Source organism: Echinops telfairi, unplaced genomic scaffold (genome assembly GCF_000313985.2).
Source record: "Echinops telfairi isolate 266 unplaced genomic scaffold, ASM31398v2 ScPeMD7_7461;HRSCAF=8499, whole genome shotgun sequence".
NCBI classification, from domain to species: Eukaryota; Metazoa; Chordata; class Mammalia; order Afrosoricida; family Tenrecidae; genus Echinops; species Echinops telfairi.
The window spans coordinates 1,393,928-1,420,528 of NW_022111361.1; the positions used below are offsets into that span (position 1 = coordinate 1,393,928).

The following is a 26,601-nucleotide window of genomic DNA, read 5'->3' on the forward strand; positions in this document are numbered from 1 at the left end:
TCCCAGCCCAGTCCAGATCAAGTCCATAAGTCCGATATTAGCCCATATGTCTGATACCAATCTATAAAGTCCTCTTCAGACTCACGAAACACATGCAATGATGCTGAATGCAGGACGATCACAGGCCAGTGGGTGGGAAGTCTTTGGATCCAGTGGAATAAACATCTCAACACTGGCAGGGGTCTCAGCATGGCTCTCTGCACACCGGGCTGCATCAGGGTAGGTCCATGTGGCTTGTCAGCTGCTATGTCTCCCAGGAAGTCGCAGAGAAAGAAGTGTCTCCCGCCTCCAAGGAGGAAGTACTGGATCTCCCAGAATTCTCAGGAGAAGGCCATGCCCACACAGAGGCCTCATTGGCTATGGTCTGATTGACAGGGTAGACTCCACCCCTACATTCTGAATCCTCAAATTGAAAAATGATTATATAACTACCACAGCCATCCTCACAATTGTTCTTGTCACAATTGTGCTCATTGTCAAAGCCACTGTGTCAATGCATCTCCCTTACCACGCATCATGTCCTGTTCTAGGAGCTAGTCTCCCCGGGTCAGAACTTCATCTGCAAAGTCCATGACATGAAGTCTTCCCAGGTTTGTCTCTAAGGAGAATTCTGGCTCTTTCTCCCGAGAGAGATCTCTTTGTTCCTTTGGTCATCCCTGGAATTCAATACTCTGCCAGCACCCTAGTTCAAATGCATTTATTTTCCTTTGGCATTTTTTATTCAACATGCAATGTTCACCTCAGAGGCACCTTAGGCTTCAAAGTAGCATCCTTGATTTTCAACACTTCAAAGAGGTCTTGTGCAGCAGATTTACCTAATGCAGTGTGTTATTTGATCCTTTGACTGCTGGTGCCATGAGCATCGACTGGGGATCCTTGAATCTTTCTTCATTTATCATGATGTTATTTATCTATTGATCCCGTTGTGAGGATTTTGATCTTCTTTACATTGAGTTGTAATCTGGATGTAAATCTGAAATCCTTGATCTTCCTCAGCAAGTGCTTCGAATCCTCTTTGCTTACAGGAGGCAAGGTGGTGCCATCAGCATAACACAGGTAGTTACTAAGCCCTCCTCCAATCCGGATGCCCCATTTTCCTTCATATAATCCAACTTTTCTGAATATTTGCTCCACAAACAGATTGAAAAAGAATCCTTTCCTGATTCTAAACCATGCAGTATTCTCTTGTTATGTTCCCACAACTGCCTTTTGATCCATGCACAGGTTCTGCGGAATTCCCATTCTTCTCAAGGATATCCATAGTTTATTATGGTGCATACAGTAGAATGCCTGGGAACAGTCAATAAAACACAAGTAAACATCTTTCTGATATCTGTTGTCAGCCAAGATCCATCTGACATCAGCAACAATCTTCCTTATTCCATGACCTCTTTTGAATCTGACCCGAACCTCTGGTACTGCTGCAACCATTGTCAGGTGATCTCCAGCAAAATTTCACTTGCATGGGAGCTCAATGATTTGTTTTCTTTTACACTTTGCACGTCTGTTTGGTCACCTTTCTTCTGGATGCACACAGCTATGGATCTCTTCGAGTCAGTTGACCCCGTAGGTGTCTTCCAAACGTCTTGGTATACACGAGTGAGTGCTTCCAGGGCCTCACCAGCTATTGAAACATTTCAATGGGTGTTCCATCAGCCCTGGAACCATGTTCTTGTCTAATGTTTTCATTGCAGCTTGGGCTCTGTCCTTGTTAAGATGCTCCCTCTCGAAATGGTGGGATGTCGACCGGTTCTTTTTGGTACAATGACTGCAGCCTTAACGCCTCCCACTTCTTCCTCCGTTTTGCCCACAGACGCCTCTGACGCTGCACTTCGAGGCCTGGGCTCTTTCTGGAGGCCTTCCAGGAGAAGAGATGCTCAGTGTGTTCACCCATTTTGCCTTCCTGTCTCTGGGGCTTTTCAGAAGAAGCAGATCGTCAGTCCTTTACTCTCAGAGATTGCTGCGCGGCTTCGGAACTCCTAAACTTTGGGTGTCACTTGAGTGTGGTAAAGGTTTGCACCACTCAGGGCCTGCTTTTCTAGGTAACTGGCCCTCTTTTCTAATGATCACAATAAGGCATATCTTCATGTTGTTATTTAAAACCACGGCTCTCATGTTTTCCTAGCTATCCAACTAATGATTGCTATATAAAGATACTGTATAAAACTTACCCAAACTGAACCCACTGCTGCGGAGTCAATTCCAACTGATGGTGAGCCTATAGGAGAAGGTGGAGCTGCTGCTCTGGATTTCCAAGACTGCAGCTCTACAGCAGTGAGAAGCCTCCCTCTCCCCTCACAGAGTGACTTGTGATTTCAAACTTCTGACATTTCAGTTAGCTGCTGTGTGAGTCTGGGTTGGCTAGAGACACAAATCCAGAGATACTCATATGTGTGTAATAGAGAATTGTGTATCAAGAAAACATCCTGGTCTAGTCCAGATCAAATCCATAAGTCCAATAGTAGCCCATACATCTGATACCAGTCTATAAACTCCTCTTCAGACTCAGGCAGCCTTGCAATAATGCCAAATGCAGGGAGATAACAGGCTAGTGGCTGGAAAGTCTTGTGGATCCAGAGGTGGTGGAAGTATCTCAGCGCTGGCATGGGTTTCCTCGTGCCTCTCCCAGCTCCAGGGCTCTGGTGCCATCAGTGTAGCTCCATGTGGCTTGTCAGCAGGAAGACCAAGCAGAGATTATAGTGTGTCGGCCCCCAGTGAGCTCTTTATCTACATCACACCTACAAATGAGGTCACCAAACTGTGACCTCATTGACAGGCTAGATGCCACCCCTTCGCAAGTTGACAGGAGATTATGTATCTGCCACAGCAACCCAGTGTATAATCCGTTATGCTACATAAAAAATCACCTAGTTTATTATGTAGTTGTTTTTTAATGTAGTTGAGTTTGGAGAGTATTTCAGGAAGTTATTTCCTACAAACTACTCTTTCACTGAGATTTTTTTATGGCTGAATACAATGTTTGCTTGTTTTGACAATTTTTAGTCTACACCATATTTATTGTAGCCATTTTTGTAAAGCAAAGAGATTATGAGATCCTATGTTATCTTTCAAGTTCTCCAATTAAGCCCATCTTAAAGTATAGTGAACATTATTTCCTGGGTTCCATCCTGGCCTTGCCTACGGAGCCATGGGGAATGTTCTGCTGCCGATGTCTTTAATATCAGGCACCAGTGTTCTAGCCCAGCCAGATCGTCCAGGAACACAGCTCTGAGTCAACTGGCCACACAGACTACCTGCATCCCAATAACACGTCAAGAATTTGGTCAAGCTCACGGTTGCTCAGTGCTTTTCAAAAGTTCAGCTGAGACAAACAATGTACACGTGTGGTGGTTTGAGAATGTTATTCATCTTGACATGCTCTGAAATTCATTCTTATGTCAGATCACTAGAGAGCTTCATACTTTGATCTTAAGGCAAGTAATTTCTAAAATTAATCAACGAACTTCTCTGAGCTTCATTTTCCAAAATACAAAATGAAAGCTTATCCATTCAATTAGCACTTATTGATCTATTATACCCAAAGCGCCAAGGCTACGAAATAGAATCAGATTTCTAAGTATTTTAACCTATTTCCACCTTTGTTAATACCTCTGTCTGTCTACCTACCTACCTACTTATCTACCTACCTAGTCCAACATATTCTCGCAATTTTATGTGACAAATACAAAGAGAGAGAGACAGGATACAGAAGCATGAATGACACCTTACCCAGCTAGATCACAGAGGACAGAAGTGACAAGTTAGTGACAAGACACTAACCTGTCTTAGAAAAATATTGTCTGCTCTTATTGGATGAGATGTCAGGCAAGGGTCAAACACGCATTTCAAACTACACTTACCAAAATCCACCAGTTTAACTCCTCCTTCAGTAGTCAATAGGATGTTATTTCCTTTTACATCCCTGTGGATTGTTTTGTTGTTATGCAAATGCTGAAGTCCCTGAAAGTTGGGAAATACACAAGGACTTTTAAAAAAAGCATTAAACAGGAAATATGGCTTTTCAGATGGATACCTTTAAACAAACTCACGGGAAACACGTGTTAAAGTTAACATGGAAACATCTCAAAGGATATCTTATTAAGTCTGCTAAATCAAAGTGTACTATATCAAATTTCACAAAGCCAAAACTTTTACCACAGATTCTATAAAAGATGTTATCTGTACAAGATAAAATTACTTTTATAGCAAATAAAACAATGGCAAACGAAAACCTATTTATTAGCGGAAAAATAGAGATTTGTAACTATTACACACCCATAAACACTCTTAAGAGGCCAGAACTGTTGGTACAAAAGGGATAGATTTCTAATAGGAGAATTAATTACCTAGGCTAAGCATTTCATATTTTGCAAATGCTAATGCACAATAAACATTAATGTAGTTATGGTGTCCCTAAAAATAGGATACACTTTTAAAAAATTTAATTAGAGTTGTCTCATAATTAATGCACAATTTAAAAGGTCCTACCATGAGTGCTTCATGTAAAATATAGGCAATTACAGGTTCACTCATTCTCTCGCCCCTCTTCAGAAAGCCTTTCACAAGATCTGTCACTGAGCCTCCATTGCACAGCTGTAAGAGAAATGTTCAAGATGGATATTAAAATGGGTATGACTGTAAAAGGTGGCCCCAAAGTGTTTCAAAACAAATTATTTCAATCTGGAATTTCATTAGGTCATCATTTTGTATGGTTTCTTAAGTGTAATGAACCTATACACTTGTATTTGCATACTATTGGAACACAGTTTTCCTACCAACAATATCTTGAGTAGAATTTGGAGAAATACTGTGGTTGACTGTAAAGTTCCAGGGTAAGTATTAAGTTTTTCCCAAATGTTAGGATCTAGTACTTCAGTGCATTACTGATTGTTGTTGTTGTTATAAATATGTGTGTGTGTGTGTGTATATATATATAAACATGTTCAATTCACACAATATTCGTAATTTAATATTTTATGTCTGATTTAGTGATACCAATTATATGACTCATGTTGTGCAATCATCACCAATTTTCACTGACAAATTTTCCATCACCATAAACAGAATCTCAGTGCTAAATAATGACTCCTCTTTCCAACCCCCTCACATTCCTGGTAACCACTAATAGGTGACGGTGTCTAGACATTTGCCTATTCTACAGCTTTCAAATCTACATGGAATCATACGATATTCCTTCTGTGATGACTGGGTGATTTAATTTAGCATAACATTTTCAAGGTTCATCCATCTTGACAGATGTAGTAGAACATTTTTCTTTATGACTTTATCTCTACTAAAATTTGAAATCTCAATTAATAGTACAGTTGATTCCTAATGCACAGCTATATCCTATTTCATGTTTCTTAATTAAAAATATGTCACCTCTCTGGAGCAATTTCGGAGTACACTGAAGTAAAATTTACAATATTAAAAAAAACCTTCAAGTTATGCTTCCTAGGCTCTTTAGTCTGCATTCCCCCATCCAAATTTGAGAGACTATGAACAGAAAAAGAAGAGAGGAGCATGGGAGGTGAGCATTCAATCCCTCCCATCAAATCCATTCCAAATTCGACATGATTACCCTACATATGATTTTCCAAGCTGCAGATCTTTCCAGGAGTAGACAGCCTCAACTTTCTCCTGCAGAGTGGCTGGTGGGTTTGACCTGCTGAACTTGTGGTTAGCAGCTGAGCACCTAACGCACAGTGGAGCCCTTACCTCATCAGGAATCCAAAGGTAACATTAAACTCCACAGAAAAGGAGCTGCAGAACAGAGAAGGCTGTGCTGTAAACATTGATATTAGTAAAGGAATGTGAGAGGGATGCCCACTGGGTCAATGGGCCAAGAGATGGTTCCCAGGAAGCTTTGGTCCCATGGAATTGATCTTCATCCCCTGATCCATGATCCATCAGCCTTTGCCTTCAGCCTCCCTCAGCACCCACACCAGCACTGACAGCTGTTTGTGCCGTCTCTCTTCTAACCCAGTCAATCAGCAAAAGGAAATGAGACCCCGAGCACCCTAGTTTAAAACTCTGAATGCAGTTCTGAATGTGGCAACTAGAGTTCAATGGAGGCTTGAACACTCTTTAGGCTTTGTGCCAGACACATTTCCAATCAATTTACATGAATGAGGGCTAAGCATTCTCTGCCATATCATTATTAGCTCCATATTGTAGAGGTTCTCTTGTTACACTGGGTAGGTACTTTGGTGACTAACCAGGTCACTGGTTCAAACCCACTAGCCAGCCACTCCTTTGAAGAAAGGTTTGATTCTGCAAAGGTTTTCAAAAAAAAACAAAAACGAAAAACTTCACTGCCATCGAATAGAACCTGACTCAAGTGGCCCTAGGACAGAGTAGAACCAACTGCCACTCTGAGATTCCAAGACTACAGCTATGTATGAGAGCAGAAAGCACTTATTTCTCCTATGGAGCAGCTGATGGTTTTGAACCACTGACCTTTCCATTTGCAGCCCGACAGGTAACCAGGATGCTACCAGGGTTTACAGCCAAGGTAAACCTACTGGGAAGTTTTTATGTGACGTGTCTATTAGTCAAAACAGAGCCAATTGCAATGGAGTTTGATGTTTTGGTTTCTATAACAGAGATTGGAAAATTGAGGCACAGAAAGGTTAAGTGATCTACAAACATCACACAATGGTGACAAAGCCCGGGTGTGAATAAACAGTCTGATTCAATCCTCCCTTGGGATTTTGCACTGGCTGGCAGATCTCAGTGCCACGTAAGATACAGTTGTTTCCTGAGAAGGCCTGTTTTAAGATCTAAGCGTGGACTTCCAAAGGAGCATTTAGATGCGACCCCATTTACAGTTAGGGTCTTCCTATGTCCAAAGAAAATTCCTTTCACAGGAATAGCCTTAGCACTCAGAGAGTGTTATTTCCTCCTGCATCCTTTTAGGTGGTCAAGAGAAACAGACTGGCTCTTAGGCACCCTGCTAGCTCAGAATTGAATTAGAATGAGCATTTGAGATGGAAAAGGGCAGCATTCCCCCAATGAGAAGGCTGGGCAGGATTAGAAAACAAGGAGGAGCCAGGAAGGGAGTGAGATACATCATGGTACACTGCGGGCATTGGAATGAAAGAATTGTTGGAGGCAAAACTGGTCTGCTCTGTAAACTTTCAATGGATTTATAATAAAAAGTGTGGTGGTGGTAGAGGATGATGATGATGAGGAGGAGGAGGAGGAGAAACTGCCCTGGCAGCAGAAAACAAGATCAAACCACCTCTGACTGTGCACCAGCAGTGTAAGCTCACAAAATCACTCATAATGGACTATGAAGAAATTTAGAATCTTTTTAGGAACTTATTTAAAAGACAGGACAGTGTGGATTATGCATTGGGTGGCTAACTGGAAGGTCAGCAGTTACTCTGTACCAGAAAGATTTTCTGCTCCTATAAAGATTCATAGCCTCAGAAAACCAAATGGGTCCTTGCCCTACAGAGTCACTATGAGGTGACCACAAACAGCGTCAATGGCAATGGGTTTTGGGTATTTAAAAGACCTGATGGCCGTGGGTATGGGAATTTTTTGGGGGGGATTTTAGGATTCATTTTAAAAGTCTTGAACATCTTGGTAGGTCATGAATGTTTATTTCCTCTTTCTCCAAAGTTAGTGAAAGTTTATTTCCTTCTCCAAAGAGTGGGTTTCCCCCCCCCTTTTCACTTTACACTGCAGTTAATGATGTTGATGCAAGAGTAAAGTGTTGGAATGTGACTAGGGAAATTAACGGACACTAAAGAATGTGCCGGAAATAACAAAGGGAATAGGCAAATTAACAACGCAGCCACAGAATTTACACTACAGAGTTCAAATTTCACTTTGAAACATTGTTATTTTCCCCATCTAATAACATTTAGAATAAAGGCTTCTTTAAAAAAGTAAGATGCACTGTAAAGGACAGTTGATGTCAAATGTACGCGCAGTACAGATAAGATGCACCCAGGCAGTGTACTGCTCCAGGCTCCGACAGACGCCGTAGCTCGCTCTCTCCGCTGCCCCGCTCCAGGCAGAACCAACCCATCAGCACACACACCTTATTTGCAGTCTCTACAGTCTTGACTTTGAAGGGTTGTTGCATAAAAAGAACCCTAAATTACGTAGACCAGCCAGTCTGCCTTCTTTGCTTAGGATACTGTATTTGAGATTTGTCCGTCCTGCTGCACATCATCAAGAAGTTATTCCTTTTTCATCTGAGTATTGCACTGAAGGATGAACCACCGATGGCATGCCCAGGAGCTAACGGGAAGATGTGTGACAAAGACTGGCAACTAGTCGGCTACCGCATGAAGTGTCGGCTCTGCTACACACCAGACGCCAGTGAGGACACAGCCTCTCTAGAAACTACTCAGTCCCTCTGCTCGGTCTATTCTTGTCTGGCATCAAATGTCCTGAAATCTTGTAGCTTTTTAAAAAGCATTTTTGGAAAAGTTCCCATCTGTTGGCTGCAATTGTTTACAACATTGAATAAACTTAGAGACACAGTGAGACATGTTACACGGAGTCCGTCCTTGGAAAAGGACATTGCACTTGGTAAAGTCGAATTGTCATCAGAGAAGAGGAAAGGGCTCGAAGAAATGGACCGATGCAGTGGTCTCGGTCGCCTCAAATGTAACAACACTGTGAGCCGGAATCAACGCAAGAGCACCTAATAATAATGCAGTGTAGTTCTACGATATTGATGTATATATGCAGTTTTTAAAGTAAGAACTTTAGAAGTGTGCTTGCCCCTACATCCAAACTTGAGTTTCTTAGTATTAAGGAAATATTAGGAAAACACTCCAAGCACGACTGCACAGAAAATCCAGTGCCACTGGGCCCACTCTCATTCCTACCGACCCTGTGGGTCAGGGCAGAACTGCCCTTGTCAGTTTCCAAGGTTGTCACCTTTTCCCAGGAGTAGAAAGCCTCGTCTTTCTTTGTGGATCAGCTGGTGGTTTCAAACTGCTAACCTTGCAGTTAGCAGCCCAACATATAACCCACTATCCCACCAGGGCTCTTATGATGTAAATAGATGTGCTATTAGGAGAAATGTGAGATGTCCCCTAATATTTTACTTCAGCTCACTGAATAAAAAACAAAAAAAGCCTATATAGTAGAATAAAAGCATAAAAAAATTGAAAAGATTTCAAAGGAAAAAAACTAAGGGTATTCACTCTAATATCGGCAAAGAAAATTCAAACTTGAATTCTACAGAAGTCGTGGAGCTGGATGGTAGTGCAGGGACTGGAACCTCACCACTGCCGTAAACCACACTGTAGATGCTCAGGGACGCGGAGACATGAACTGCTCACATCAGAAAGAACTGCCAGGTGAAAGACACCAACACGGATTTTCTGAAACCTTGATGAAAATTCCACGGTGACAGAAAATGAAAAAAGATGTTCTTCAACTTTTTCTTCATATTTTCAGATCTAAATCAACACATGGGAGAAGATTACAGTCGCCCATTCCAGCCATCACTTCACCGGCAAGAGGCCATGAGAACAGTCTGCATCCGTCAAAAAGGCCAACGACGATGGAGCCTGAGAGTGCAGACCCATCTGAATCGAGGTGTGGAGGTCAAAGTAAATAAACAAGGCCTCCCCAGCAGATTTAAATGTTGCTGCTTGAATGCCCAATAAATTTCTTGAAAAACTATTCTGAGAAATTCCATTAAGTAAATGATTTCCTGCATGTGGTGGATAGCTAGATTACAATATACTCTAATTTACCTTAGTTATTTCCTGCAAATAATAAACTTAAAATTTTGGTCTTACTATAAAGATATAGTTTTCTACACCCATAAAGGAGTCAACAAATGGGATTTAATAAGAATAAAACACCTGTGTGCCATGAAAGACTTCATCAAGAGGGTAACAAGGCAACCCACAGACCGGGAGAGGATTTTTAGTAATGACACATCAGACAAAGGGTGTGTTACTAAAATCTACAACACCTCCTGGCCTGCAAAAAGAGGAAAACAGTTATTAACCCCCTAAGGAAGTGGGCTTAAGAACTGAAAAGAAATTTCACGAGGTAGACCTGAATGGCCAATAAACACATGAAAAAATGTTCCCGTTCATTAGCCATACGAGAAATGTAAATTAAAACAGCCATGAGATACCATCTAACACCCCTGAGGTTAGCCCAAATCAGAAAATCAGAGAGCAACAAATGTTGGAGGGGATGTGGTGAAATAGGAACCATCCTCCACCGCTGGTGGTCATGTAGATATGTACAGCCCCTGTGGAAAATGATCTGGCAATACTTAAAGAAAATGGAAATTGATCTACCTTATGGTTCAGCCATCTCTCTACTGGGCATATACCCAGAGGAGGTAAGAAATAAAACACGACCAGTCATCTGTGCTCCAATGTTTGTTGTGGTGCAATTCACAATCACAAAGACTTGGAAACGGCCTAAGTTTCCACTGATAGATGAGTGGATTACTAAACTCTGGCACACACACACACACACACACACACACACACACGGACAACTATGCAGCACTGAAAAGCATGGACAATCACATGAAACATGTCATCTTATGGGAAGAGTTGGAGGAATCATGTTAAGCGAGGTAAGCCAATCTCAAAAGGACACGCATAACATGAGTCCCCTGAGGTAAGTACAATCGGCACAGCAGGAATAGAAGCAAACATTTATCTCATAACATACAGGTGGAAGCATAGGTAGTCAGGGGGGGTCAGACCACACCCAGGGAGGTACATGTGAATCCAACATAAAGAAGGGGGAAGGGGGAAGGAGGAGGGAGAATGGGGGTGGGGAGAAACTGAGATGATGACATGGGGGGAGCAGGGCACTAACCCGCCCAGGGGGAGGGTATTGGTTGTGTCTCCACAGAATTGGAGTGTGCATATAGACCCCACCATGATGCGCCACACCAGGAGGGCAACGTAACACGTGGAGGAATCCATGGAAAGACTGGACAACAGGGCTGGCCCCAACCAGAACCATCCTGACCCCCACCCTGGAAGCGTGTGCTGCAGAAAACAACACTAGACCTTCAGGTGGGGGACAGGAACCGACCTACCATACCCAGACGGAAGCAAACCGAGAAGGAAAGAGAGAAAGGGGCGGTCACCTAGACTCCATACAGGCACACCACGCCCAGAGGAGGAGGTCCCTGCATGGAGCTGCTAAGGCAGAGTGGACGGTGGGACCACCAACAACTCAAGGCATGTTGTCCCCTAACTGGAGCATATGGAGACAGGGGACAATAATGGGGACACACGGCAGGGAGACAATGAGGGAATGGAGCATAAAAGATCAGCAATTGGAGTAAAGCCGAGCCACAGAGCCCCTGAGGAGCGCCCAGAATGGGCTTTAGGCGAGGAGGGGCAGCCCCCAGATCTCCCCAGGACAAGTGGGGAGGGACTCATGGGGTCAGAAAACACACCTGGACCTATGTAGGTTTTTTTTTTCTTTCTTTTTGTCCCCTAGTCTTTTTCTCTCTCCTTTTCTTTTCTTCAAATGTATGTTTTCTTATTGTTTGGACTAGGACATGAATGGTTTGCCTAACTACATGGGTTGGACCGTGGGAGGGAAACCCAGGGAGAATACAGTGGGGCCAATGGCCCCGGAACGCAGAGGGCGAAGAAGGAGGTGGGGAGAAGGGTGTGATGAGCGGACAAGGTCATGGGCAGGGGAACAACTAGGGAAGTGGAACCAGCATCTAGGAGAGGGTGGCGATCCTGTGAGTATCAGAGCAGCACCAAGCTAGTGGAGAGGAAGCACTAAGAGGTGGAAGAGGGGGACAGTGATGGCGGGGCAGGAGGAGCCAAAAGGAAACAGGCAAGCTCGAGGAAGCAAAGGCACAGATAGGGAGAGTGACAAAGCTGTGCACTTATGCAAATACATTAATCCATAACAACAGAGGTATTGGCCTATGTACATATATTTATAAGACAATACACTGAGGCTACAGACGGGTCTTGGGTCTCGGCTCATACCTTCCCTCAATATAAGAACACTTTGTTCTAACAAATTGGCATTCTATGATGCTCACCCCCATCCCCACCCCCTACAAGATCACTGAAGACAAAATGGGAGCATAAGCAGATGTGGGACTTTAGAGAAACAAATCCACAGAAACTCACATATAAGAGAGAGTTTTATATAAAGGTTAAGTGCACATCAAGAAAACATCCAAACTCAGTGCTGCCTAAGCCCACAAGTCCAACACCAACCCACAAAGTCCTCCTCCATCTCACAAAAAACGGACGCAATGATGCCGACTGCAGGAGGAAAGCCAAGTCAGTGAGCGTGTAAGCATCTCAGCGATGGCAGGGTCTCCACACGGATGTTCCAGAACCCAGGGCTGCATCGGGGTAGGTCCATGTGGCTTCTCCTCAGGGCTGTCTTGCAGGAAGTGAGCCTTGCCAGCAGGGAACTGGCTAAAGCAGCTGCACCCTTGTCTGACCATCAGAAAGCAGGAGACCTGAGAACTAGAAAGGCGAGGCTTGCTGAGCCATTTACCCCTCTGCCTTCCCTCACGTGTTTATCGGCCAGGTTGGCACAATAAACTAACTACCTCAGCAGATGTGGTGAATACAGAGGATGATGCCTAGCTATTAAAAGATACAGTGTCTGGGGGTCTTTAAAGGATTGAAGTTAAAAAAGCAGCCATCCAACAATGAAGCAACAAGCCCACATGGAAGAAGCACATCAGCCCACTGGTGTGATACTGAGGTATCATCAAGGGCGGGCAATGGGCATCACAACAAACAGTAAACAAACAAAAATGTATTGGTGAGAATGGAGTGGGGTTGGAGGAGAGACTCAAAGCCCATCTGTGGACAGTGGAACATCCCCCCACAAAGGGGTCGCAGGGAGGGGATGAGTCAATCAGGGTGCAGTAGAGCACTGATGGATCACGCAACATACCTCTGTTCCCTGGATACCTCCTCACCCTCCACTATCATGACCCCAGTGCCACATCCCACTCTGGAGTAGACGGGAGCATGTACATAGGTATAGTCAAGAGATAAAACTCATGCCACATGGAACCCAGGAACAGGAATGGGAGTGGAGATACCAAAAGGGTAGGGGCTGGGCGGGAGGGATGTGGGAAGGGAGTGGGGCACTGATTGCAATGAATGGCACATAACCACACACCCCTAGCCAGGGGGAAGAACAACAGAAACCAGAGGGTAAGAGAAGCAGTGGTCAGTGTGAGATTTGAAAATAACTGACAATCTATAATCTATCAAGGGGCCACGAGGGTTGGGTGGAGCGGGTGGGGGAAGGGAGCAGGGGAAAAAAAGGAGGAGCTGATCCCAAGGCCTCAATGGAAAGTAAACGTCTAGGAAAGAACGATGGAATATATGTACGAATATGTCGGATACAATTGATGACTGGATTGTAACAAGACTTGTAAGAGCCCCCAGTAAAATGATCTAAAAAAAAAAGGATTATAGAATTATAGTCTGGGAAACCCACAGGGCAGGCTACTATTTGTTGGAATTTACTAAAAGGCAATTCCAAATAAATGCTTATTCTCAATAAAAGGACTTTAAAAAAAAGATAACAGGCACTTTAAAAAACAAATCCAAACATAAACTCAAAACAAGTACCCAAGTTTATATATAAGAGAAATAAAAATTTATTATGAAGTTCAGAGAGTCAACTTTCCAATATCAAAATTCACATTTTCCTTTTGTCCTCTACTACAGTGTCTGGCCTGTATACTCTGAATGCTAATAATACACATATAGTGTGTTTTTAGTAGTATTACTTAAACTAAATTTCTGAATACTTGTAGCCTTTTATATATTTAATTTACAATAACTAGGTTTTATCAAAATCCATGTCCAATTTGATGATTTGCTATCATCATTGAGTTGAGTTGTCAGTATTTCATTAAATAATCAGCGCTGATAGAATTCATGTTGACAAGAAATATTTGGTGCCTACGATCTTTCTCCCTTTGATGGTGGCACATGGATTAAACCCTCAGCTGCTAACCAAAAGGTCGATGGTTTGGGACCATTAGCTGCTCCATAAGAGAAAGATACCGCAGTCGGCTTCCTTAATGATTTTGGGGTTGAAACCCCTATATATACCCCTATAAGGCAGTGATACTCTGTCCTGCTGGTTGACTATGAGTAAGGATTTACCAAGCAGCAATGACTTTGGGGTTGTACAGATAGCTACTGGGGATCTACCTCAACTCTCACAACATCCCTGGTGAGGGACAGGGCTGGCCTCTGCCTCTGTCCAGCACAGACCCCACTCAGTAGCCTTGAAGCAAGGGCATCTACCTAGCCTGTCTTCAACATTCGTATGCGCCCTACTTTCTCAAGGGCCTCCCTGAGAAAACACTGAGCGTGAGAGAACGAGCAACGGACAGACCCAAAGTAATTCTCCTTTAAAACCGTACCATTTGGAAGGGGGGGGGGCAAAACTATAAACAATTGCAACAAAAAGTGGGGTGGGGGAGGCAACATTAAAATCAGAGATAGCCTTCGCCACTGAAACTCAAAAACACAGATTCTCTCCGGTGTGACATTTCCGCACAGATATCAATGTATAGCTGGAAGTAGTGGTGACATGAGGGACATGCAGAAAATGTCTTTCCCTCTCTGCATCTATTTTATAAAATGCTTAACGTCTCGTTTTCGTGGCTCCTTCAGTGAGAAAGGTAGTGTACACCTGGAGACTATTGCCCTTCATGGTCTCAAGTCCCCGTTCACCCAGTCAGTCATCTTACTCGTTAAATTACACAGAAGAAGAAGAAAACCCAACCTTCTCATCATGATCTTAATTATTAAGAGGTTTTTATTGTTGTTGTTGTGACAATACAGTTCAACTCAGGAGTTCGCTTGACTATTGACTACCGTGTGTCTACCGTGACCACAGTGTAGGATGTGTCACGGAACCCGGCCGGGGAGGCATCAGAGAACCCCGTCTGGATCCCACCCGCCTCCATTCCCTGCAAGGAGCCGAAGTCTTCCCTCTCCTTGTACTTAAGTGGGTACTTCGTAGACTGGAAATGGGTTTTCTTAAGGAAACTTCAAGAGGAGTTCAGTTAAAACAGAGAGGACTGGCAGGTGGATATGACAAACACCCCCCCAAAAGTTGCCCCAGAGCTGGTTCTGACTCGTGAGCTGAGTGTAACTATTCCAGAGGGCTTTCAATAGCTGCGTTTTCCGTGGATCACCAGGCCTTTCCTCCGAGATGCCTCTTGGTGGACTCAAACCTCAGTCTTTCTGTTAGCAGACAGTGCATTAGTTGTTTGAATTACTCATTGACTCCAGGACAGAGAGAAATTATTAAGCAGATGATGGATATTAAAAATCAAAGTTACCAAAAAAATAAAAACTATATTTTTAAAGCAAAGATACAATTATGGGTGAAAAATCTAGAGAACTTCAAAATAAGACACACTATGGACTCTTAAAATCCTCACTTAGAATTAATGGAATTTTAGATATGCTCTTAGGATGAAATTTACTTTAGCTTAAATAGCATAAAATGGTTTCCTAGTATAAAGAAATATAATATATAACACCAAAACTTGAGCTGAAATATGAGTTTGTATTTAAGTGAATTTTAAAGAGTAAAAGCAAGCAAAAAGAAACAACACAATAAAATATTCTTGAATTTGGGTCTAGTAGGTAATAAATAATTAGAAAATGACATAAGACTTTATATTTTCCTTTAAAGAGAATTGCATCCAGGTGCATGAGTTATGTCATATTTAGTCGATGAAAGATAGACTAAAAGGGGAATTATAACGGGAAACACAAAAACCTCAAAGTATAGCTTTGCAACACAAAGCTAGAAGAGACCCTTAATGTCCTTTAGTTGAACAAAATTGAAGTATAATTTTCCTGCACTGGAACTATACTAATTAAACTACAGAGAAGCACCGAAAATGAATTCTCTACACCCCAGGCTCTAGTCAAGCACTACCAACAAAATCTAAGTCCAAAGGGACGACATTCCTAAATATTATTACCACCATCTTCCCAAGACAACCTTAGATTTCCCAAACTTATTCTGTCTTTACGTTAAGAATATGTCTAGTTCTTTCTTCAGTTCTGTCCGGTTTTGGTTTATATAATTAAAAACTTTACTAGTTACACACCAATTTAGAATTCTTGGTTCTTTTGATGATTTACCCTTTTGCCCCTATGAAATGCCCCCTGTCTGAAATGCCCCCATGATAGCGCTTCTTTAACTACAAGCTCTCTCTGATCTTAACATAGCCACCCTGGCATTGCTAACCTTGGAACTTCCATGGAACCTCTTTTTTCTCTTTCTTAAAAAGCAAACAAAAACAATTTGAACCTATACTTATACTAAAATATTTAAAGTGGGCTTGTAGTTGAGTGTTGCCTTCTGATAATTTCTGCTATTTTAACTGTAGAAGTTGAGACATTTCCATTCAGTGTAATTATCATTATGGTAGGGTTTGAATCTTTCTTGATTAAGTCTGTTTGTCTTCTCTGTTCTTTAGTAGTTCAGTTTTTACTCTACTGGCTTAGTATTTATACTTTACTTTTTGAAATATAGCTTTAGGTTATAAAGAGCTCTGGTGATACTGTCAGGCTATGGACCGCTAACCACAAAATCAGTCGTTCAAATTCCCAGTCACTTTAAGGGAGAGGGGAGGTGGCTCTCTGCTCCCACAAAAATGAACAGTGTCAGAAACCCCACGGAGGGTCACTCTGAGTCAGAATGGCTCCGTGCCAGCGGACGTGATTTGGGTTTGGTTAGGGTTTCCAACATGGGTCTTTGTCACAATCTACCTTCAAGTGATATTATGTTTATACCAGTTCACCTATAATATAAAACCCTTTAAAATTGTGTATTTCTGTTTCTCCTAATCTCCCCCTTTGCTAATTTTTTTAATGTACTTTAGTTCTTTCTACATATGTTCTAGGCCCATTTTACAAAGTGATGATTATGGCTTTAAGTAGTAATTTTTTCATTATTTATTTATTTATTTATTTTTAAGCAGTAATTTTTGAAAGATTCTTAAACTATATAATTCCAAAATTTTTGTTTGCTATTTGTGAAGTTTTTCATGCCTTTGTGTGCGGCTCAGTTTCCATCTGGAGTAATTTTCCATCAGCCTGGAAAACTTCCTGGGACTGTTTTTTAGTGTGCAACTCTCTGGTGTCTGTTTGTTGTTAATGTTGTTTTGTCTGTTTGTTGGTTTTTCTGAAAATGTCTGTATTTATTTTGCCTGAATAGTTGTACAACAATTCCACTGGATATAGGATTCTAGGTTGACAGTATTCTCCTTTAACTGTATTTTTTTTCAACCCTTCAAAGACATCATAGCATTACATCGATGAAAAAAATATCAGTGGTCACTCTTATTTTTGTTTTCTCTGGAAATGTTTGTCCTCTCATTTCATTCGGCCACACTGATAATGCTTCTCTTTGATGGTTTTCAGTATTTTGATTATGATGTACCAAGTATGGTTTTATCTGTTTACCCTAGGTTTCTGTTTTTGATCTCCTTGGATTTGCACTCTCAGATTATTTGTTCAATTTGGGAGGTTTTCAGTTTATCGTTAAGTAATAAAATTTAGTCACTGTATCCTTTCCCTATTTCTTTGATGCACTTGTCTAGTTTTTTTTCTGTGCTTCCGTTTGGATACCTCCTTTCTTCCTGTCTTGAAATCCCGATGGTTGCTTCTGTGAATCTAAACTTGCTCATCTTAGTTGATCCGTCACTAGTGTGGTGACTCGGTATTGCCGAGTTAGTTCCATCTCATGGGTCTCTGGATCATGAAACTCTGCCTGCTCCTCTGCTAGCCTTGTTCTCGCTCCTATGTTTGAGCCTTGTGCTGCAGCACCTTCCCTTTGAGCTTATTCCAAACCACGGTGACCCTATATGGTGTTTTCAAGGCTGTTCATCCTGACAGGAGCACACAGTCTCATCTTTCTCCTGCAGAGTGGCTTGTGGGTTTGACCGGCCAAACTGAAGGTCAGCAATCCACCACACACAACAGCAACCCCAGGGTTTTTAACTGCATCCTTCAGTTCTAGAACTTCTATTCAGTTTTGTAAAAAGATAGTTCACAATTTTCTCAATATTATGGCTATGTTTTCCTTTAAATTCTTGAACAAATTCATCTCTGTTTTCTTCTCTTTTTACTGGATCTGTTTCTATTGACTGATGTTTTTCTTCTGATGATAGGTGGCATTTTCTTGTTTTTTTCCACACACCTACTGATTTTTCTTTTTATTGTATGCTGGACATTATTCATTTTGCATTATTTAATGTTGACTTTTCTATCCTTCAATAAAAAATGTTGATCCTAATTCTAGCAGGCGATTCATTTTCTTGTGGGTCAACCTCACTGTTTTAAGGCTCACTTTTAAGTCTGCTCTAAGGAAGAGTCTCCTATAGTATCCCTCTCTGGCTAGGAGCCCTTGTGGTGTCAGGATAATGCAGCGGGCTGCAATCCACCTGGCGGGCAGCTTCAAACCACAGCAGCGCGGTGATAAACCATTACTCTCTTGCAAACCCACAGGGGAGCCGCTATGAGTAGGCATCTACTTGAAGGCACTGAGTGGGGATTTTTTTTTTGGTAGTCTGTAGTCTTTCTGAGGGTCTGAGCGCATTAAATGTTCAACAAAGTTTCTTTATTTTGATTGGCCAACATTGAAGTATCTTCCAACGCTATGCAAACACTGGCAGTTGTTCAAATTAGAGGTCCTCAGGAGTTCTTTCTCCAGGTAATTGTTCTTTTCCCAAACTGCCAAGAGCCTACCACCTCCCCTTTACATATGTAGCTGCGCAGTGGCTTCCGCCACTACGGTCCAGAGTCCAGAGTTACGGTAGCTTCCGGGGACCTTATTTTCAGGGAGGTCTTATTTTCGGGGGGATGCCTTATATTGAAGTGAGAGGCAAAACTGTAAGTAGGTCTTATTTTCAGGGGATGTCTTACTTTCGGGGAAACAGGGTAACAGCCATGGCTGGACAAACAGAAACTACTTCTTCATTCTAACTCATCTGGCCTTCCATTCTTTCATGACAGGATTGATCCCACTAAACTTACTACAGCAAAACAAAACAGACACCCACCACCATCAAGTTGATTCCGACTCAGAAAATTCCATGAGGCAGAGTTAGAAGGGATCCTTGGGGTTCTGAGACGGCACGCTGTGGTGGGAAGCACACAGTCCCGTTTTTCCCCGTGGTGTGACTGGTGCTTTGAATCACCAGCCTTTGGGTGAGCAGCTCAGTGCTTCACCCACAGCACCACCAGGGCCCTGACTTGACTCCGAAGTGTGGCACCAGAACAGCCAGGAGAGTGAACAGGACTGACCAAGTTGAAGAAGGCGGCCAATGTCACCCGATAGTGCACACAGAAAGAGGCGAATCGGTGTGTTTTGCTGTGCATATTTTCATCATCGACAAAAAAACAAACAAAATGTTTTAATTACCACGCCAATTTTCAATCACTGTGGATATACAACAACAGAGCACAACCCCTACTGTGTGTCATATACAAACACTGTGTGAGCACCTGAAATGTGCATTAGAAGCGTTGGGATGACTTACTGAATTCTCGTGCTTCTCAATGACACCTGTAATTTCAAGTCTTTGATCTTCTGAAAGGATATAATTTCAAAGAGGAAAAAATGCTATAATTGGAAAGCGACGGGAGAAAGCAGTGTCACCATCATGAATGAGCAAATCAAGCAATTCAAACGAATCATGGAGAGCTGCCGTGGCACCACCCTGAAGGGCGTATTTATAGCTAAGACTGAAGTATGAGGCAAAGGGTCTTTTAACAGAAAGCTGGCCTCACCCTGCATTTTCCGTGCTGGCTACAGGCACAGCATGCAAAAGGGTCCTGAAAAAGAAGCCTGGATTTCTTTTGACTTAAAATGTGACTGGGCATCCAACCAACTGCAGGACTGCCGGTTCTCTCTCGATTTCCCCCTTTGTTTTCAGTACAGTAAATGCTGTATTCTGGAGGGATTTAACTAGATTTTCACTCTGGCTTCTCCGTGCATCTGGTAAGTATGTTGTAGAAATCTCATGCAGCCCTCGAGGATCTCTGGGGCTGCAGTGATTGATTAAGTGTTCAGCATCTAACCCAAACGTTGCAGGTTTGAACCCCACCAGCTGCTCTCTGGTAAAAAAGATGGAACAATGTGCTTCGTGATGGTGAGAGACTTGCCAACCCCACGGGACAGCGCTAGTCTAGTGATGAGTCGAGATCTCCTCGATGGCTGGCGATGGGTTTTAACGGAGCCCTCACCCCACAGCTCCCGCGGCGCCCGCCCGGCATCAGACGCTTCTCGTTAAGGAAGCGCAGAGGCAAAGGAGGCTGCTGAATCTTACGCGGCGTCTCAAATTGAGGCTCGAGTTAAAAAAAGATTCTCCTTTTATGCTGGCCTGATTAGAAACATAGAAAACGTGACATGGCCAGCAATATGAATTCCCACAGACATCTGTCAAAGACCACATCTGTCCCACACAGGAAACAGTCTGCTTCTTGACTCAGAGAGCGTGCCTTTTCTGTGCGCTCCTGGGATTGTAGAGCACTGCCAACTAGTCCGAGGTAGCCAACTGGGGCGACATTTAAAATCTGAAAATGGGCACCCAGAGAAATAGGGGGACAATCATCCCTATGTAGCATTTTTTATATCATACATGCTCAAAAATTTATAGGACAAAAAAATTCCTGAAATATAGGAGGCGTTTTTTTTTTCCAGTTAAAAATTGAAAGAAATAATTAAACATTTTAAATAACAGAATGAGAAACGAGACTGTCTAGTCAGATTGGAGAAAACATGGTTGTTTTCGGGATATCACTTCTGGGGTAGAATAGAGACATTGATTATTGGGGTGCAGAGTCTCGGGGCAGGAGTTTGTGTTGGCTGCTCAGAGTTCCACCCGCTGCCAGGCCGACGAGGTGGTGCACCCTCTCCACCACACACATCTCTTTTGATGCGATTGAAGATGATGCTGTTGTACAACTTTGGAACACAGGAAGGTAATGCCCCACCCCCCAAACGGTGATGCTTATGTCTTCTCTATGTCGCATCAGGCGCCAAGCACGGTGGCCCTCGGGTAACATGGACAGCCGCTCTCTGAGCACTCTTCTGGTTCCCTCGTGGGAAATCATCTACTTGGACATTAGTATGACGAGGGGTATAATTAGCAGGGCTTTCATAAAACAAAGCATTGATGCCACAAGCCAATTTTCGGAAAAGTGCCTCTAAAGCTGCACCTGCTCCATTCATCTGTATAAATCAGGTAATTGTGCATCCAATCACTTATGTGTGTATGTAATTATGCCAATTTACATATGCAAATCAATTGTCTTACAGTCAGTTTGCCGATTTCTCACTTCCTTTACACTTTTTACAACCACTTTCTAACTTCAGATAGAGTAAATTTCCCAAGTGCCATATTATTATTTATTCTTTCTTCCAATCCATCTAAGGATATTTCCAATACAACCTTCTGACCGTAAACCACAACGGCAGAGTTCCAAGAAGGTGTTAAGTCTCCACTGATTATCAGGACCCTGATTCACTTTGACTCGATGTACAGAAACCATCCTAACCTTTCTGACTTTGTTAACAGAACAGGTAACTATGATCAGGAGTCTCCAACAGTCACCTAATTCCAGGTGATGATACTGAGAAATGCCAAAATAATTTTGAAGAAAAATGATTTGAAAGGCATAAAAGAAAATGACTGACCACATTCACTGATTTAAACTCTGGGGCAAAGATTTCTAATTTGATCCCATATCCTTTTAGTCCTACGATACCTGGATTTCCATTTAAATTCTAAACTGCCAGTAATTCTACATGGGAAATGTATTATTGAAAATGTTTTGGAAGCGATAAAATCTTACTCCAGGCTGTAGTACGTATTTGTCTAGTATTATACCTCAAATAGAAGGAACGCTGGTGGCACAGTGGGCTGCAAGTTGGCTGCTAACCACAAGTTGGTGGTTCAAACACACCAGCTGCTCCCGTGGAGGAAGATGAGGCTTTCTGCTCCCACAGAGATTTCCAGCCTCAGAAATCCACAAGGGCAGTGCTACGCGACCTAGGGTGTTACTTGGGGTCAGAATTAGCTCGAAGGCAATGAGTATGCCTCAAATGTATAAACACTTTTTAAAAAGTTCTCCAGTAACTTCAGGAAGAAATTATCGAAGTTCATAATTTATATCCTATTATTCGGGCAGTTAACCTTTTATGACCTATACTGGTTTTTCCTTTGCTCCCCGATGTTTATCTTTAGAGAACAAGGCCAGAACTGAGCACGGTAGTGCCCTGAGGATGCGCTCAGTCTGAAGCAGAGGAGAAAACGTGTTTCATGGCGTTCATACAATGCCAGCAGACCCTCTGGGTGGTGCATATGATGCCCGTGCGGGACAGCTCACCACCAAGGTGGTGGGGAAGGGACCCACAGGGGGAATCAACTGGATGCACCTAGTTATACATTCTAACCGACGAATTGTTGTTTCAAGAATGACGCTACACAAGCCACCTTGGAGATTTCCCTCCACACAAATATGTGGGAACACTTACCTCAAGAACCAACCACAGTTGATCTCCATTCACTTTGTCTTTCTTAAAGTACATCCCGTAGAATCTGACCACATTAGGGTGGTCAGAAAGTGTTTTTAAGATGTTATACTCTGCTTCAATCTCTTCATCAATATCCTAGATTTAAAAAGTCATCAAAAGATAACTGTGAGAAAAATGCAACTAGGGTCAAAAGCACTTATCATAGACTAACACGTGTATAATTTATTTTGGTCAGACAAGGTCAAAAGAGTTTTTACACTGAAATTTTACCTTGCAGTAGTTAAAGGGAGAGACGGAAATTTTCATGCAAATCAAATGCGTCTCAAATTCTGCTAACTTTATTGACTTGCATGGAATAAACCAGAGGATGACATAAGGCAGTTTTTGTATTCAGTTAGGGACACACAGATGTGGGATGGAGAAGTTCCCGGTGATTCTGAGTAATCTTACCTGACTAACAAGGTGCTGATTCAAAATGGAAACTTTATGAAGCTGGTTCATTTGGTTTCTTTGATATTGGGGCTACCTGGAAGCTACACAGAACTAGTACACATGCAATAAATCCGATTAAGAAGAAAAGGTAAGATAGAGTAATTATATAAAGTAGGAAATGATCCTTAGTTAGGTAAATGCTCCTTAACTAGAAGTAGATAAGAGCGTTATGTTGTCTTGAAAAACGCAATATAGACCCTTAACCATGTCTGAAGAAAACCACATCTACACCAAACGACTCATAGGGCAGTTATTAAGAAAATGCCATATTAATACTTGACTGTCAGTGACAGCATTTTAGTTGTTGGAGTACAGAAACGTGGAAATCTAGGAAGAATCGTAGACCAACATTCGCAGTTTTAAGGTCGAAAGCTGGGCTCAGAAGAGTGCAGAGGCGTTGTGAAAGCAACACAGTCTTTCCAATTGATTGTCCTTCGAGGTCGATCCCTTCCTTTAAAGCAGCAGTTCTCAACCTGTGGGTTGTGACCCCTTTGGGGGTCGAACGACCCTTCCACAGGGGTCGCCCAATTCATAACAGTAGCAAAACTACAGTGATGAAGCAGCAATGGAAATAATGTTATGCTTGCAGGTGTCACCAGCACGCGAGGAACCGTATGAAAGGGTCAGGCCTTGGGAAGGTGGAGAACCATGGCGTTGGGGCTCATGGAAGCACGAGAGAGAAGAGGCTCCAGTCTGCCCCGTGCCCCTCTCATAATCAGAGTACCGCCCCCCCCCAAATTCTTTATGCAGAAGACCAAATGGGTCCTGCATGCAGACAACCACCATTCTCTTACAATTTACCCTTTCCTTACAGAACCTGTTGTTAGGGGCCATGTCAGTCCAGACTCATTGAGCACCTACGTAAACAGAAGGATAAACTGCCCCTGGAGGCAGACGTCATGCTTCCTAGTATTGGTTTTATGGAAGAAATTGATTTCATAACTACAATGCTAAATTGGGTCTGTTGTTGCTTTTACTATTAGTAAAAGATAAAGACACGAAAACCACTGACTTCCATTCTTCTAATTTCACTCCTCTTTGGAAGAGAAAGTTCAAAAACCAAAATAGTAAGATTCCTTTAATAAAAATGTTACAAAGAGACTCTCTGTGAAAGACTTGGCTGCATTTAAAGGATTTCATTAAGCTTCAATCTCTGGGTTATAAATCTTTTTTATCTGACTTGTGACATGATGAATGAACAATAAATAAATAATTGTCAGAAAAACATGTATGTCTATGACAAGGCTAAGCGCAGCAAAGGAACATTTTTATTGGCTTAGTCATGAAATCAAAGTCTTCCATTACAAGGGTGAGACCTGACTTGTGAGGTGTGTAGTATTCCATGCAAGAGTAAACCATAAAATAATGGTGGCTGTACCACTCCATATGTATGCACTCATAAACCGTTTGCTCTTCTCCATCAAGAATTAGGGGAGCTCAGCATCAGAACCAGACAGGAGCCATTTCTCTTGCCTTCCGGAACCTTGGCCTTTAAAAGGAAAGACTAGATTTACAAGCATCGCCACTTTGGCGGACCTTAACCATGTTTCTCTCTCCCGGTTGAAAATGGCAGGGAATTTCCAACAGGAACGTGATCATGTGCAGCATCAGCTAAGCCTAAGCACAGCACTTCTCCTTGTTCTTTCCTGCATTAGACATAACCTATGGCGTTAAAACAAATGCCACAACATTATATGAGACGATGTATGTATACTTTTATGAAAAAATAAACTATCACAAATCACAAAACCACTGTATGATAAGCAAACTGAGGCCCGGAGACGTTTCTCAGTGTTTCTGAGTTGGTTAGTGGAAGAGCTGGCGAGGACTGAGGGTTTCCATGTCCTGCCAGCACATATTTTTCCCATCACAGTGCACATCCCTTCCACATGAGAGCCGCAATACCCGGAGGACTTATTCTCAGTAAGAGCGTTGAGACTGCACGAGCACACCGCACATTCTGGTTTACCCAGACTCTACCACCAAGCCCCAACCCCCAGTAACTCTATAGGACGGGAGAACTGCCCCATCCGTTTCAGAGACAAGTTCTTGGGGGTGAGTAGAAAGTTCTGTCTTTCTCCCTGGGAGCAGCTGGTGGTTTCAAACTGCTGACTTTCACAGTTAGCAGCCCAATGCATCATCAGGAGTCCACCAGGGTTCCTGCAGGTTCTGTAGGAGGGCTATATATCACCCATTCGACGTGAGGAGTTCAAAAACAAATACCAGCAGTCTCCTCGTGCCCTTCTGGTAACGTGCAAGGCTCAGTAAGCTCCCTCATCACAACTACCACCCCCAAAAGCAAAGAGGCCTCACGGGAGCAGGGGTATGGGACACTGACCAGGATATTCCATTTTTCACGACAGCAACAAAAAACCCCTCATCCTGATGATAACTCAACACCATTTCTGCTTTTCAAACCTGTATGCACACTTGAAAATGGATTTCACTTCTTTGAAATAAATTTAATTTTAAAAAGAGTTTCTGGTTCAGCTGAAAAGAAATTCCACCGGGAGCCGAGATTAAAGCAGCACGGCAGGAACTGGGTCGCGATGACATTTTAGGCTGACCCATGCATTTGCATTCTTATCATCTGAGGAGACCCAAAGTGAAAGCGAGTCAACTGCTGAGCTGTGGAGAGCTACGTTTGTGTATGTGTGTGCACTTGCTCACTCATTTATCAAACCCTTATTGGGCCCTATTAAATATGCTAAATATAGAAACCAGATTTGTGAATCTAACAAATAGAGTTTTTACTTTTCTTTTCTTTTACTTTTTCCCTCCCAAAATATAACATGTCTTAGAACAGTGGTTCTCAACCTTCCTAATGCCGCCACCCTTTCATACAGTTCCTCATGTTGTGGTGACCTCCCAATCATAAAATTATCTTCGTTGCTACTTTATCATTGTAATTTTGCTACTGTTATGAATCGGGCGACCCCTGTGAAAGGGTTCTTTGACCCCTAAAGGGGTCACGACCCACATGTTGAGAATCGCTGTCTTAGAAGGACCTTGTAAGGAACAAATATAAGATACTGCCAACTTGTTAGGGAATTAACACAGATAAAAGAAAATTCATAAGGAAAAATATGGAACTCACGTGAATGGGATCCAGAATTTTGACTGCTGCTTTTTGTCCATTTTTCTTATTCAGCACTTTAAAAACTTTCCCATAAGTTCCTTTGCCAATTGTTTCAGTGATTTCCCATGTATCCGAAGGATCAGGAAAGTTATCAAAGATAATTTTTTTCCCAATTAATGGAAGCATCTCAAAGGTTTAAATCACTGGAGAGAAAAAGCACAGAGCTTTATCTACATTTCATTGAGGAAATTAAACGGTGTACGCGTATTCATGAAAAACTAGTATTTCTACTGTTAACCTGGGGGAAATACCACAGTAACTAAGAGTATTCAAAATGATAGAACATTTCAACTGGCTGTGAGTCCGGTGGAGTCAATGGCACCATCACCGCCGCCACCAACCCTCTTTGGTTTGACTTTCTTTTTTTTTTTTTTATTAATCAATTTGTTGGGGCTCATACAATTCATCACAATACATAGATC

General features: G+C 42.4%; 1 protein-coding gene across 1 annotated transcript in view; it reads right to left on the reverse strand.

The window, feature by feature from the left end:
- The window catches only part of MYO3A (myosin IIIA), a 247,253-nt gene extending 220,948 nt beyond the window's left edge, over positions 1-26,305 (reverse strand). Inside the window, exons 1-4 of the mRNA XM_004716113.2 lie at positions 26,138-26,305; positions 22,549-22,683; positions 4,489-4,593; positions 3,861-3,960 (exon numbers count right to left, since the gene is read on the reverse strand). Of these exons, the coding sequence (XP_004716170.1) occupies positions 3,861-3,960; positions 4,489-4,593; positions 22,549-22,683; positions 26,138-26,305 (508 nt within the window). The remainder of the gene's footprint in view (positions 1-3,860; positions 3,961-4,488; positions 4,594-22,548; positions 22,684-26,137) is intronic.
- Positions 26,306-26,601: the final 296 nt, after the last annotated feature.